Here is a 15642-nt window from a genome sequence, read left to right as displayed (position 1 = left end):
AAGGATGGATTACAATCAAAAGTGCAAGTAAAGACTTACATTGTTATAAAGATCTATTTCAAACAAAGAGATGAAAGAATGAGGTTACAGTAGGTGTTTTCAGGATAGAAATGACATAACACTGAAAACACTGATAGGTTTTGTCATTTGAGGGATTTATGAAGAGAGAGAAAGACCAACTGCTGTAAATACTAACCTTCATATATTTTACTTCATTGCACACTTCATGAGAACCATTCCATGATTTTGGCATGCAGCTCGTTTAGAGAACCTTTTCATGATATGCTAATTTTTTGAGATAGGAATTTTGGGTTTTCATGAGCTGTATGCCAAAATCATCAGTATTAAAACAATAAAAGACCTGAAATATTTCAGTTGGTGTGCAATGAATCTAAAATATATGAAAGTTTAATTTTTATCATTACATTATGGAAAATAATGAACCTTTTCACAATTTTTTTTTGAGAAGGACCTGTACAATATGCTTTGAATGTATTTTGATCAAGGCAGCCTTGGGGAGCATAAGAGACTTCTGTAAAAACATATTTTACTCTACTCTATCCAGCTTTGAATGTATTTTTTGCATGTTACGAATACCTAAGTTCAAAACTTTAAAACCTTTAAACACCCAAATACCCAAGTTTTAAAACTTTTTACCCTTTACAGACCCAAGTTGTTTTGTGTAACATATCTAATAACTATCATTACGAACATCACTCAAAAATTAAAATTCTGTCATTTACTCACTCTCATGTGACAGAGTTTTCATGTTTGGATGAACTGTTCCTTTTAACTATCATGACTGCATCATTTAATGCTTAACAGATCATTGAGAATGTTAGACATTAGTTAGAAATGTACTGTAATGAACATTGATTGAACTAACAGGTCTGTCTGTTAATTGGTTCTACAGAAGTTGAAAGTTTTGTAGCACAGCCCACACAATTGTAGCACAAGTATTTAAAGCATGTTATATCTCTGAAAGCAACTACAAGTAGTGCAGTTCATCACTTAAACAGGCATGTGATTGGCAAATCCAACCCCCTTAATGTTTTCAGACAAACATTCTCTTTATTTGTCAAAAATGGTAGACAAAGTGGAAGGAACATAACACCTCTTGCTTAATTTTGTTCATATAGCCCAATATCACAATCCATTTACACTTCAACAACATTGCACTCAAAATTAGCAGGACAGATCTGTTGGTCATTACTTTAAATAACTCTTTACCAATGGAATTGGGTGTATGGACTCAAAACACAGCCAAGACATGGTTTTTAAATCATACAACAGAATATCTACCAAGTAAATTAGCGGTGCACCACTGATTAACCTCACACTCAGACAAGCACACAACAAACTCTCGCTTCACACAAACAAGTGACCTTGCCTCGAACACATGCAAAACTGTATTGCACATGAGCTACAGTCATAAATGTATTCCTTGCACAGACTGTAGAGTGTGCAACATCTATGTCACACTGTACAGCACTGAGTATTTCTTGAACATAGGTTTTTTTAAGAAATTAAAATTTAAGGCACTGCATAAATAAAAAAAAAGTTCTCAAAAAAGTTATACAGTTCAAAATTGAATGAAGCCACTTTAGAGAACCAGGAAATCTGCAGTGTATCTTTAAATAAATAAATTTACATGTATGTAAGTGCAGATATTTCTAGCTACACAAGCTTCAAAAGATTTTGTGCATTTATTGTGAAATGTTTATGACTGCAATTCACAGTTTCAACAATTCATTATATTGTATTCTCAACATTGCCTTCATGGGTGCTACAGCAGGTTTTAGCATCAATGTCTACTTACTGTACAGTCAGTTTTCTCTTTCAGGCAAACTACTGTTGTGGCAGATCTTGCTAAGTTAGCTAAAGCTAACAGGTCTCATTCACATATCATAAAAACAATTAATTATTTTATATTTGTACAACCAAGAGAACTTCTCAAGAAAAATATTCGCAAAATTCACAACACATGTGTGCACACGATTTTGTTCTTAATGAACATTAAATCTAATGTTAACGATTTTAGAGTATTCTAAAAGAGTGACCTCATGCCCAAGGTTAATAATTTGCACAAAACACACCCAAATCATCTCCATATAAGGGCTTTTCGCACAACTTCTCCTTTACAGCCTTCCGTCACAGCAGTGAACATATGACAAACACAAAAAAGATTTTCTTTAGTGTTTTTCAGTGCAGGCCTATCTGGATGCAACTCACTTTCTGTTCATAAAACATAAATATCTGCAATAATCAAGTAATTCTTTGATGCTTTTTTAACCAGCAATCATTTTAAAGTGTACCTTTGGCTGTCTGTCAACCGTGCTCTTGTTCAGCTTACTAAAACTACATAAAACAGGAGCAGGGTGAGGTGGGGATGCAAGTTTTGGGACAACACCTGATTGCAGGAGCAGAAAACACACTCCAGAGCAGCTCCTGGAGGAGCACAAGGTGACTGTTCCCCGTTTAGCCCCGATTCTTAATTACCACAGCACTGCTGAGACTCCCACGCAATAGCCCAGACCCGGCCCACATGGACCACTGGCACCCAGAACTTCATTTATATAAATCAGAGCTCTGCTGCGCTGCAGATATGACCTCTACAAGGGCTCTCAGCTGCGCTCCACTGCCACAAAAACCTGGATACATCCAGCTAATTCCGAGACAGGACAAAACTGCGGTCAGGAAATGACACAAGAGTCAGATATGAAAGCCCAGGTGTGAATACCTCTCTGCCGTGTATGTGCTGCCCATTATCATGCTGCTTTATTAATTAGATAATAACCAAAGAGGCCAATTCAGGCCTCGGTGGGTGAGACCTTCACACGTTTGAGAACGAGGGAACGGGGAAGTTCTGCTTCATTGTCCAGGGACTGTAAATCCTCCAGAGGGACCAATCACACAGGGGAAGACTCCGCCGCACAATCATGTGATATTAATGAGAAGAGGACAGGGGAATTAATAGGACGTGCCATAGCGAGGGGAAGACTTGGAAGAATTAGCAACCGAATATACCCACCGCCGTGCTTCCCAATGTCATTGGCGAACACTCTCCACCTGCTGCTAAGAGAGATGGGCCTGCCGCATTGCTGGTCTTACCTACCTAGCATTACTCACATCTTGGGCCGGTAATTTAACACGCGCAGATAATAACAAGGGACCACCGACTGCTGCCGCACACGGTGGCCACAGTGATTACTGCCTGAACACACACTCTCCCGGGATATCTGTTGTCAGCAAGGTGAATTAATTCTGCCTCTTCCTTACCTATCATCACATTCACACGTACACATACAAACACAAAACATGTAGACTCCCAAAGAGACGAACAGGACCTGAGCCAAAGTCTCCAGTAGCTGTCGAGCACTTCAAACTATTTCAAGGATACTTCTTCATGCACTACTAAAGTATGGAATAATGTCACTTCATCCTGGCTTCTTGGAATTCTGAAAGAGAGAGCAAAAGGAATCAATAAAAAGAATAAACACATACAAAGTATGTGAAAACAACACATTGAGAAGGACAAAAGTAATTTAGGGCTAATGCTGCTACACGCTAAACACACGTAATACATTCCCAATGGTGAAGGAAAACAGCTCTTTTCATGAATAACCAGTTTCTGAGGAGGAGAATTAGGGTGTGTATGAACTGTGGAGATTTCTCTGCCAAACAAATGTCCTTTATGTTCAGTGGGTTTTAAATGGATCTTTTAAATGTTGTTACAGAGCTAGTTATTCTGGTTAATCAGACAGCCAATCTTTGGTGACAATAGCTTAACAAACACATTATCATGATGATAGAACATGATATAATTATATATTATTAAAGTAATATAATATGTACACATACATATATACATAGCCTAAACATACACTATACCGCTCATAAGTTTGGAGTCAGTAATGTTTTTAAAAAGTGTCTCATGTTCGCCTAGCCTGCATTTATTTAATCAGAAATACAGTAAAAGCATTAATATTGTGAAATAATATTACAATTTAACTATATAACTGTTTTTTTAACTAAATTAATTTAATGCTGAAGACAGTTATGCTGCTTAATATTTTGTGGTAGCTGTGATACATTTTTTGAGGTGGCTTTTATGAATAGAAAGTTTAAAAGAACAGTATTTATTTGAAATATAAACATTGTGTCACATTATACATTTTTGTTCTTTTTGTTCTTTTTTTCTCTCTCTCTTTTTTTAGCAATTTAATGTGTCCTTGGGGAATAAAACTTAATTTCTTTAAATTTTCTTTAAAAGGTTCATCTAAAAAAGAAAAAAGAAAGAAAGAAAATCCTCATTTACACATCCTCATGTTGTTCCAATCCTATATCACTCAGTTTTTCTGTAGAATACAAAAGGAAATGTTAGGCAGAATGACGTCTCAGTCGCCATTTACTTTCATTTTATAAATTGTGGTTGTCACAAAATTTTACCGTATCATCAACAGTGAAACATATGTTAAATCTGAACAAAAATGACTGCAAGAGCCAAAAGTTCATTGGGAAAAAAACTTACTTTAAAGACTTTTGTCCCACATTCAGTGAAAGTGGAGCTGTCAGGGCTCCTCGCAGCACACCTTCAAAAACTATGGAATGTTGGTCCCACCCCCTCTATCATTTATTGGTTCAAAGTTTTAAGGACACGCCCCCGTGTCCTCCGCCCTGCCCAGAAACGCACTCCAGTCACTCCTAATCACTGTCAACTATCAACGGCCGTGATTGAAAGAGTCCCGCGAATACAAACAATTGTCTCCTTATCCTTTCATAAAAAGTTTGAAGTTGTCGTCAAACTTGGACCTTATAAACCGACACTGGATTTACATTTGAAGAAAAAGAAGTTATATTTATGTCAGCGTAAAGTGGAATACTTGGCAGATCTTCAAAAGGAAATACTTAACGTCACAAGGAATCGCAAGAATATCTCTTTATGAACTTGTCTCAAACGTCAACATGTTATAAACTTAAGCATGCAACCTCCTGTTGCATTTAGTACGCAGAATATGCATCTTTTGCTTAGTGAAAGCATTCAATGTTGCTAAAATCCGTGATTTGTGTTTCTCCTCTCGACTAGTAAAGTTCTGCAGCTGGTTTTGACTCGGAACTGAGTCTCATCTCAGTTTAAACTCGTTTCATCAGCGACCCACAAGAGCTGGTCGACATCAGTCATGAATGTGCCAAGGTGCTCTGGAGTTTGCGCTATGGTGAGACTTCTGGCGCTGTTTATACACGTTATGTCAACGACAGCAAAGAGACACGTTGTATACTGGAACTCTACAAATACACGGTAAGATCACGATTACTTTTAATTCATACTCATCGTGTTGACTGTTTCCAATTAAGCTTATTACGCAGGATTGCGGCTGCGTTCACTGTGCGTAATTCAGTGCGCGGCGCGGGAGCTCAGCCCAGTGAATGTGAAGTGACTAAGCCCAAAAACGCTCCCAGATTTGTGTTGCTTCATGTCTGCAGCCTGAAACACACCTGCACCTATTAAAGGGTTTAAGAGTGGTAACGTGTCCTCCCATGCCTCACTGTTTCCACCAGTCAAACTTTGATCTGTTTATCCTTAAAGGTACACTCAGTCATTTTTGATAATTAAAGTTTTAGGCCTAAAGAAAATAATGACTAGTGTTTTTATAAGTATAATGTAAATGATATGCACTCACTTGAGATGAAGATTAAGAAAAACAGCTGTTTTTATGCCATTTTGAAATCACATGATCATGCAACTGAGTTATTATTATAACTGATAATAACAATAGTACATTTAATTTATATATATTTTCATGGTCACTTTTCTATCCCATAAAGCCATAGGAGAGGAATGTCTTATTTGTTAATGACAGGGAACAGTGATGCAGCTGATGTTGTAGGTCAGGTGTAGTAAGTCCAGTTTGTATTCATACTTCATGCATACTTTTAGTTTTAATATTGACGAAAAACAGTGTTTGATTTCCAGTGTTGTTATTGTTAACTAAAATTAATAAAAAATGTTTTTAGCTATTGAAATAAAGCTCAAATAAAATATAAATATTAGATTAAAAAAAGTTAATATAAATATAAAAGCTAAATAAAAATTTAAAAAGCTAATAAAAATGACAAAAGCACATAATATTACTAAAACATAAACTAAAATGAAACCTAAAAATATAAGCTAGTTCAAAATATTAATAAATACTAAAATTGTATATAAATAATAATTAACACTGCTGATTTCAGATGCTGCAAATTGGATCCAGAATCTTAAGAATGTCCATTATATGGATGTTTGCAGAATGAGACTGAGGAAAACAAACAAAGAGGATCAAAACAAAAGATAAACAAAGCAGCTTTGGTGTGAAGCGGCTGCAGTTAGTAATTATATTGTGTATCTGTGTTCCAAATTCATTAATTGGGATCAAGGGTCAGAGCTTTTGTATCTGTTAAATGGGGGAATCAACTATATGCTGTAAAATCCAATGGCCTTCCGCTCCTTACAGTCTGGTGAACAATTTCTCTAGGTTTGGTCAATTAGTGCTGAATGTAGCACCACTTAAATGAATCAATGTTAATGATGTGTGCATATCAGCTCTCTTCCTGTAGTGCCACAGATCTGGCCTCTGTCTTGCTCTGTAATGGTTTAATTGGTGTCATTTGTAGACTGGTGGGATGCTCACCTGCCACTCCAGGTGTTATCTCGGTCTGGATTGGCTGTTCAGTTTAGGACAGCCTGGAGAGCCAGCTGTGCTCCGCCCCTCTCGGAACGTCTCGGACATGGGAAGCCAGCAACAGGCCTCATGTAGTGACACGCAAACCGTTAAAATGCTTGAAACTAGTTCTTTTGTCACAGCTCATTAATTTCTCATCAAAGAAAGATGGCTTTTTAAGGTTTTACAGATTTGTTGTTTGGCTTTCAGTTTATTATTCATATGATAGAGATGAGAGATTAATTTTCTCAGCTTGTGGGCCAACTGACTTTTTGTATGCTAACACATACACAAATCTCACTTGCATTCAGCATAGTCATGTTTAGTCTTGTTATGCAGTGATGTAGTTTATTAACAGATTTAGACAGATTCAGGCATCTGCAGACTAAACGTCAACTCCTTTGCTTCACGCTTCTCTAGTGCTGCAAACAATAAATACATTGCACAGACATTGATTTGCTGTTTACACCAAAATGTGCAATATAACCAGATTAATGAGGCTCGGTTTTTGGAGACATGAGTGCTGCAAGGTAGTCGTGTTTAGCTTGCAGTGTTTCATCACATCAATATACTTTGGAAAGAGTTGGAGAAATACTTTTAGGTTTCTGTTTAGCTGTGTGTTTGGTGTGTGTGTGTGTGTGTGTATTTCTTCTCCTTAATCTCCACTCCTGCCTTTCAGTTGTAACTGAGCTGTGAACTGCTGTGAGAAACTTGTTGCTTTTGGTTTATCAGCTGACGTTTTAGATGGCCTGCCAGGTGGATAAAGCTTATAACGTGCGCTTCGCTCTTATCTGTCACGCTCTCTCAGCTCAACCCTTTATTTCCTCATGTTTTCTTACAAACTTAACCAAAAAGTTTGAAACCTGATGCAACGGATGAGTGTGAACATACAGTGGAGCTTTCTGACTTAACTCACACACACGAACAGTCAGAGCTTCTTTTTCTTCTTCACATAAAAATTAAACTTCACACACTTTTGTCATTCCAAACCTGTTTGACTTTTCTTCTGTGGAACACAAAAAGAGATTCTGAAGACAATGCTAAAAAATTACTAAAACTGAATAGAAATATAAAAAAGTACTAATAAAAATAACAAAAGCACATAACAAAATTACTAAAATTGAAACTGAAATTAAAATGAAAACTGAAAATATAAAAATAAAAGCTACTTTAAAATATTAAGAAATAGTATATACATAATACAGAACTTTTTACCCTCTACTGGGCCATTAACTGTTGTGACTGAATTGAGAGCAAATAATTCACACTGGGTTTGTGAACTGGATCAGATAATTCATTGAAAAGATCCAGCTTAAAATAATTGTTTGTTCATAAATGGGACATTCTTGTGCCAAGGAGAACTAAGGTTTCCACAACATAAATAATTTTTAATTTATGTTTGCCATATGTAGTATGGCTTCAGAAGATTTTAAATATAGAGCCTGGACCACTTTTATGAGGCTTTTTCTGCCTTTTTGAAGCTTGAAACCTTCATTTTACACCCATTCTAACTGCATGGAAAAGAGTGACCAGTGCATTCTTCAGTACATCTCCAGGACAGAAAGTCATACAGGTTTGGAATGATATGAGGGTGAATATATAATGACAAGAGCTTCCTGTTTTGGTGAACTATTCTTTATAGAAGAAGCTCGAAAGGTTTGACAAAGTTTTTGTCAAGTACGTCAGTGCTATTAAACCGCTACATTTTCCAAATTCATCATTTTATATCTGTGTGTGTTCATCTCTCATGCGTGTGTGTGAGTCACGTACTCAACAAGTTTGAACACATTTCGGATACTCTTGAAATTCCAAGTGCCTGTTTCTCAACAACTCACTTTTACCTCTCACAGCTACGTGTTTTTAAACAGGATGCAAAAAACAGTATTTTTTTTTTAAATTGCTTATTTTGAAATAAACCATCAATTAATACCCAAGGAACTTTGAATAATTTCAATCGTGTTTGTGCGTAATAGTGTATTGTGTGTTCACATGAGTGTTAATTCATGCATACAAGCACATCAACCCCCCATACACGCACTCCAAATACAATGTAGTATGTTTTCTCGTAGTTTCAACAGCGAGAGGCGGGATCGAACCACTCAGGCAGCACAGGGGCGGACGCACCCAAGCGCATGCAAATTTAAATTAAGGCTTGAAGATCAACTATAATTTTGCTCAATCAGGGCTGCCGTGATTGGACCCCTAAGCACATCTCGTGCTTGGCGAGGACTTCCACAATTTTCGGATAATCTCCCTACTACTTCTATAAATCATTAGCTACGAGAACCTGTGAACTGTAATCAACAAACCTACTCAGAAATAATCACACTCAGGCTCGCATTCAGTGAACTCCCTGCTGCTTTTGCTCTCTCGCTGGTTATTATGTAGTTGACTATAGCTTAATGCATCATAGTGGATTGTATAATTATCCATATGAATGGAACTATATTTATGTCATGCTTGTTTTTGTCTGTCCTGCCCAGCGTCTGCCCGTAACATTCAGCAATCTGCAGCACATTGTCATGAATGGCATGAATTTCCCGATAATGTTGATGACCTAAGAACTAGTTAGGTTGCATAAATCAAAACAAAATGTTGCGAAAACAGGAAATATTCCTCAACTTTGGACTCAACAACCTCAACTATGTCCTTATCACATATTTCCTGCTGTGTAGCTATGAAATGTTCAGAGAAACATACCCTAGTAAAGCTAGAGAAAGTCTCTGCATTTAATTCCCATATAACATTTTTTTTTCATTGCACATTTTCCTTTCTTTGTATTGCAGTATTTTCCTTGGCTTACATATCTGATTGAAAACTTACTTTTGAAATTGCTCAATTTGTAACTGCATCTTTCTGGAGATGTTCCTCTTTCCTCAGTGGATTACTATCAGTCTGTAAAGGCCACCAGGCCCAGTGGGCATGAAAAGCTGATATAAGTTTATGGACTAAGCATGAAATGGATATAATCTTATAAAACAGGTCTTGAACGGTGGAATTTGGCCAGACCTGGTAGGGATAACCTTTCAGTCTACCTTGGAGAAAGTTATGTTTTGTCGCCTGTTTAATATTATAATTTAGTGATTATATGAGCTTCAGATTTCTCTGTGTGATTGCACAAGGCCAGTTTCCCAGCCGTCCCACTGCATACGGCGAAGAGAGAGTTTCCATATTTTCTCCCTTGCCTGGATATTTGGCTAATACCCACCGTACAGATGTTATCAGCAAGTACTCTCTATTATCTCACACCTCCACATTGGCCAGTAGTGCTTCTCTCAGTATGACCACATCAATATCACTCACCAGTTCGCTATCCTTTGAATGGCTGGTTTTGTGCACACATGAATGTGCATGCATGCGCCGTTGCGTTATTAGAGGCTGGGTATGTTGCCAGTCTGTTTGCCAGCCGGTGGCCTGAATGTGTCTTTTGGAAGATAAAATGAAGTTTTAAGTGCAATGTGTAAATTCATTTTCTTGGAGTCTAAAGAAATGGATTGTTATTTATTAAAGAAGTTTTGGAGCCACAAAGTGTCTTTTGCTGACTTACAAGCAAATTGTGTGCCAGTGCCAAGACAAAACAAGCCATTGTCTCCAAAAATGAAATGTTTTGGAGCTACTGTTATGTACAATTTAGTTGCCAAATTAGAGAACCGCATGATATAGCATTATCGATTGATTGTTCATTGTTTGAGTGCTGTTTACTTAAGCTTCTAACAATAGTCATTGTTCAGAGATATTGTAATATAAAGACTAGACTAGTTAAGTTAACTAGAGTGTTTTTAGAGTTGTCTTTGGTGTTCTTTTTCCAAATTCTTTCTGGCAAGTATGAGAAGTTGTAGCATTTACCGGTAAACAACCAGTAAAGTGCTCTATGTGAACAAGATTACCGGTATCAGCAAGTACGTGTTCAGAAGGCACTGACATAAGACATCTACCTTGGGCCTTATCATAACATTTGACGCAGATGACGCATTTACTCTGCACTGTTTACTGTTTAAGTCAAAGAAGTGTCTAAAGTGAAAGGGGCTAATGTCACTCCAGTGATCCTCATTGTATTTGCCTCATAAAAATAAATATTTTCTTTGTAAAAACTTTTTGGACTTGATTGTTCCAACATGTTGTTGACCTTACAGTTTAATACCAAAAAACGTTATGCTTCTACTTTACAGCTGGACCTTACTGTGCTGAAACACACACACATACGTATAATTTTTTGCAGTTCAGTTGTAAATTCGTGATGGCTCTGAGTGAGTCTAATTCAAATTACTTGCTGTGTGTGAAATTTTTTGTTTCAACAACATACTGGATCATAAGAGTCAGCTCACAAGAAGTCGTGGCCTAATGGTTAGAGAGTTTGACTCCTAACCCTAAGGTCGGCAATACCATGACGGAGGTGCCCTTAACAAAAACAACGAACCCCCAACCAAAACACCGAACCCCCAACATAAACCCCTGCCCACCACCACAAATGTGCTTCCAACTACTGTGTGTGTCCGGGTGTGTGTTTACTGCTGTGTGTGTGCACTTTGGATGGATTAAATGCAGAGCATGAATTCTGAGTATGGGTCACTAAATTGTCATATGTTTATTTTTTGTTGCATTTGTGACCATTTGCCATCTGGAGCCCTGAAAAAAGCAATTTTTCTTGCTTTTATAGGCCTAAATATAAAATATATTTTATTATTAACAGTAAGCAGCTAATTCACCTCACTAATGCTATTGAAGCATAAAAACACAGCATGTGGGAATTGGACTGCATGCATATTTTCACTAGGGCAGGTTTTTGTACTCGTATTGTTTGGGAGTTGTTCACACTGGTTAGTGTTTGATGAGGAATGCAGGGGTGGATATGGCCATGGTTGAGGATTCATAACTGAAAACAGTGTTTTCTTCTTTTTCACTGGACTTAACCTCAGGGTGGCCTCTTGAAAATACCTCCAACTCAGTACCTGTGCCAACACTTCAACGGGCAAACCGAATTACTGTGTGATATGGGGGTTTTACTGTGTTTGTGCAATTGTATTAGCCTGGCTGGGAGATATTGCGTTTCTAGCATTGCCTGTTGTGAGGCATCAAATGCAGACCGGAAATCTTATTGTTCTGGCTTTCAATATTACACATGCAAAATTGTTTAAAGGAAAAGCTGCCTTTTCAGGAAACACACACACACACAAACACATGCATCGCTCTCTTTCCTGTGTGGGATGTATAGGATGTTCTGTCTCTTTGAGACTTTGATCTTGTGTGGTGTCCTCCTTTTGCTGCTAATGGACATGTATTATCTGTATTTAGAAAGAGACAGGGAGAGAAGTGCCTTGGCCTGATACACTGTTTAAGCTAGACCCTATATAGATCTGTGCCAGCTTGTGATGTCTGCGAACTCGGACACCATTTCTCTTTTTCCTCTTCTCCCATCCCATGAGCGTCAGTTACTCTTTCCCATTTAATGTGTTCTTCTAGTTGTGTCTCCACAAGCATATTTAAATTATACACTACCATTCAAAAGTTTGAAGTCAGTCATATAATTTGAAATAAATTGACACTTTTATTCAGTAAAAATGCATTTAATGATAATTAGTAACAGTAAAGATTATATTTAAAATAAATTCTGTTTTTGGGGGAAAATATCAAATATATAAATATATAAACATACTTTTTAATGGTTATATATATATATATATATATATATTATATCATGGTTTCCACAAAAAATATCAATGTTTTTAGTAATGAATCATTCTTTTTAATGGTTCATGAGAACCAAATCAATTTGTTATTTTCATAGTGAAAACTAAAGGGCCAATAATCAGTCCCGAGTTCACCAATTTGTGTGAAGTAGCCTATTGATATAGAAAAAGTTAATCATATACGAACCAATAGTCCAGCATTTAGAGTTCTCTTTTTACTTAGTTACTCATTACCAAAAAGCAAGTCATATCACTATTTCATTAGCTGTTGTTGTTCTGTCACAGTATGTGTTCTAGCACTGTGTAGGCTGTAAAGGCAAGGTGAGGAATAGGGCTGTATATTGTCGTAATTAATTTGTGATTAAACCTAGTGGACCTCTAGCTTTAATGTTAATTTAGGTGTTTTTTGGCTTCGCATGCATATAGTTTATGAAGAGGTGTTTGTCTGTCTGTGAACACATTACCATTTGTGGTTGACTAAAAGGTAGCAGTGTGTGTGTATGATGGGAGTGTGTTGATTTGTGGTTCAGACTCTTATCTTCCTGTCAAACCACTTCTTAATTCTTATCAGCAGTGTTGATTTTGTCCATGCTTTATCTTGCAACTTGAAAAGTAGCCATTTGCTTATCTGGTTTCTGCATCACCCCTTTAAAGTCAACATGAAATCAAAATTGACCCTACTTTCTTAATCAATGCATGTTCTTGGCCTTGTAAATGATTCATCAGTGCTTATTCTTCTCTGAAATTAGGCTACTTTCCTTCTTGCTGATGTAACGAATGCCTTGTGGGCAACTGTATAATATTAGCCAACAGCCAAACTGAGTTTTGGGTGTTCTTTTACCAACCTATCATTTAGGCATGTGCTTCTTAAAAGCATAGTGTGCCAGCTAGGGTTTAAGTTCTGTTGTTACCAACATAGTTCAATGTCCCGAATCCACACTAACAAATAACACCAACAAACACCATCAAAAAGCATCGCAAATTAGAGCCGTAGATAGCCGTAGTTCCAAATAATGATATATAATTATAAAAACTACAAAAAATGACAAACTGACTTTAATAAATCCTGCACCTGAGCAAAATAAGCAAGCTAACATATAGTACAATCTATGTCTTTTATTCCATTCACTCAAACGAACGTAAACGGCATTGACGTGTACACAGCCTGCAGCCCCGCTGTCAGTAAGGAAAAATCCTGCTGACTGATTTGGCTGCTGCTCAATTACTTTCATTTATTTATTTACTTATTCATTATTGCTTTATATTAATGCCTGGCTGATGGATACAAGTTATTTCTGAGTTTGGCTCTCAATTGTGACCAGTGGATTGGAAAAATAAACTTGATAGCTTAATAAAAATTAAATCGATAGCTTAATAAATTATAGATTTGCTAGTACTGCAACAATACCTCATCTCTGGAAAAGGGCACACATAAAAGTAAAGTCCTGCATGAACATGCAGCGTAATGAAGTGAGTGGCTTTTCCTGATATCTATAAGATGGATTTCTGTGTGCGATGTTACAATGTTTGTTCCACGTGCATTTCTCAAAAAAATGCACTTAACACAAATGTGCAAGTACACGTCTGGGATAGTTTAAAAGAATTTGGGTCTTATCGGGTTCATTTGGAAAAAGCACATTTTTAATTACCCAAGGCAACTAATATTGAACCCGAGCTATGTCTGAGGCACTCGTCAAAGTTTTGGACCTGAACCTGCTTGGGTCTTGGGTCAGACTTTGGGATGTAAGAGAACACGTAAAATAATGGAAAACAAAAATTCTCGGATGCCATCATGTTCATTATTTACAGCAATAATCTGAAATTAATTTGATCTCAAATTGATTAATTAGCAGAGGTTATCACTACCATTTGACGTCATTATTACCAGTGTGGTTTGAATGACGGATGTGCAACATAGTTCCTTCGTTTTTGGGAAACACTGACTAGCTAGTTAGTTTCTCCAACAATGCATTGTATGATGCTAGAGAGTTACGTCGTTGATCCAATCAATTCCTGGCAGATAAAGTCTCACCCTAATTTTAATCTTGTTACTCTAAGAAATCACAAAAGAAAAACGGGTTGCAAACATTATTTCACGCCGACTCAAAACATAAATGGGTAGACTGTTGATTCATATTTTATTCTGCAATTCATCATTTCTCATTTTCTAGTCCACACACTGGCAGAGCAGAACATCCTGATAGTCCACTCTTCCTGCATCATTTCTGTCTTCCTTCCCTCTCTCTGCTGAGAAGGAAAATACATTTTGCCCATTCTGAATGAGCAGGAAAAAAAGCAAGCACATTATGTAGGGATGGCAGGAAAAGAATCAACAGTTTTTGGTGCCTGAATCAGTAGGGGAGCCCCTCTGGGGAAGAAGGGGTGAGGTGAGAGGAGGAGAGGGAGAGAGAGAGAGATGGGGAGGAAGAATGTCAGCAGGTATTACTATCACTGTCACTGTGTAGTCGTGGAGAGAAACACCCTCGTCATGCTTACTTACCCTAAAGGGAGATCATTTGGGGAATAGTGTGTACAATAAAATTACCATATTGTGAGTTTTGTCTGTTTGATTGTATGATTTGTGTGTAAATTTCTAATAATTTTTCCTCCCCCATTTTTTTTTTCAGTAAGCGTACATGTGAGTGGAATTGGTTTGTTGTTGGTTCATTATTGTAGTAATTGGTAGATGCAGTATTTATTAATTAAAATCAAATCAATCAATGAAAAATTCTGACATGATTATGACATATTCCAAGTTATTAGTGAAGTTAATCTCCTATATCAATATTTGCTGATAAAAGCCCCTAAATCATTAAATAGAAAAAAGTGGCTTTATTTAGAATTCTTTTATATATATATATATAATATTATAAACAATTGGATATATGTGTGTACACACATTTTTCTTTTTTTTAATTAACTTTCAGGTTTGTATGCAAATTTACATCATATAGGCATGCACATTTGTGCATTTGAATGCATGTTATTGTTTGAATGTACATATTTTGTGGGTGGGTGACTTGTTATTTGTTATTGTAAATGGGGTATGTGTGGGGTGTCTATTATGAGTGCTGTTAGAGTTCAGCAGATACCTGTAGAAGGGTCTAGAGTGGAATGCATGGAATGCTGGGTATCGTGCTGTTTTGCTCACTGTGGCAAGGCCATGTGTGCACGGGGCGGGATACAGCTTGTGTGCACGTGCAGGTCTGGGTGTGTGCTTCTGATAGACATGTTTTGATAACCGTTTCAGTTCT

The 15642-nt window shown here is 37.0% G+C and overlaps 1 protein-coding gene and 1 long non-coding RNA gene across 2 annotated transcripts in view; one reads left to right on the top strand and one right to left on the bottom strand.

Annotated features, from left to right (window-relative positions):
• Positions 1-691: 691 nt before the first annotated feature.
• LOC122147974 lies at positions 692-4707 on the bottom strand. Its single transcript, XR_006161955.1, has 3 exons — positions 4532-4707; positions 4319-4358; positions 692-3458 (listed from the first exon to the last, which is right to left on the bottom strand). It is a non-coding gene; the product is annotated as an uncharacterized LOC122147974 (long non-coding RNA).
• A 10-nt stretch (positions 4708-4717) lies between these two features.
• LOC109104746 (ephrin-A4-like) overlaps positions 4718-15642 on the top strand; it is a 45840-nt gene continuing 34915 nt past the window's right edge. Inside the window, exon 1 of the mRNA XM_042772403.1 lies at positions 4718-5299. Within this exon, the coding sequence (XP_042628337.1) occupies positions 5181-5299 (119 nt within the window). The 5' untranslated portion in view covers positions 4718-5180. The remainder of the gene's footprint in view (positions 5300-15642) is intronic.

The sequence above is a fragment of the Cyprinus carpio genome, chromosome A16, assembly GCF_018340385.1.
Source record: "Cyprinus carpio isolate SPL01 chromosome A16, ASM1834038v1, whole genome shotgun sequence".
NCBI classification, from domain to species: domain Eukaryota; kingdom Metazoa; phylum Chordata; class Actinopteri; order Cypriniformes; family Cyprinidae; genus Cyprinus; species Cyprinus carpio.
The sequence above is the reverse complement of the archived record's forward strand: the minus strand, read 5'-3'. Positions and strand labels throughout refer to the sequence as shown.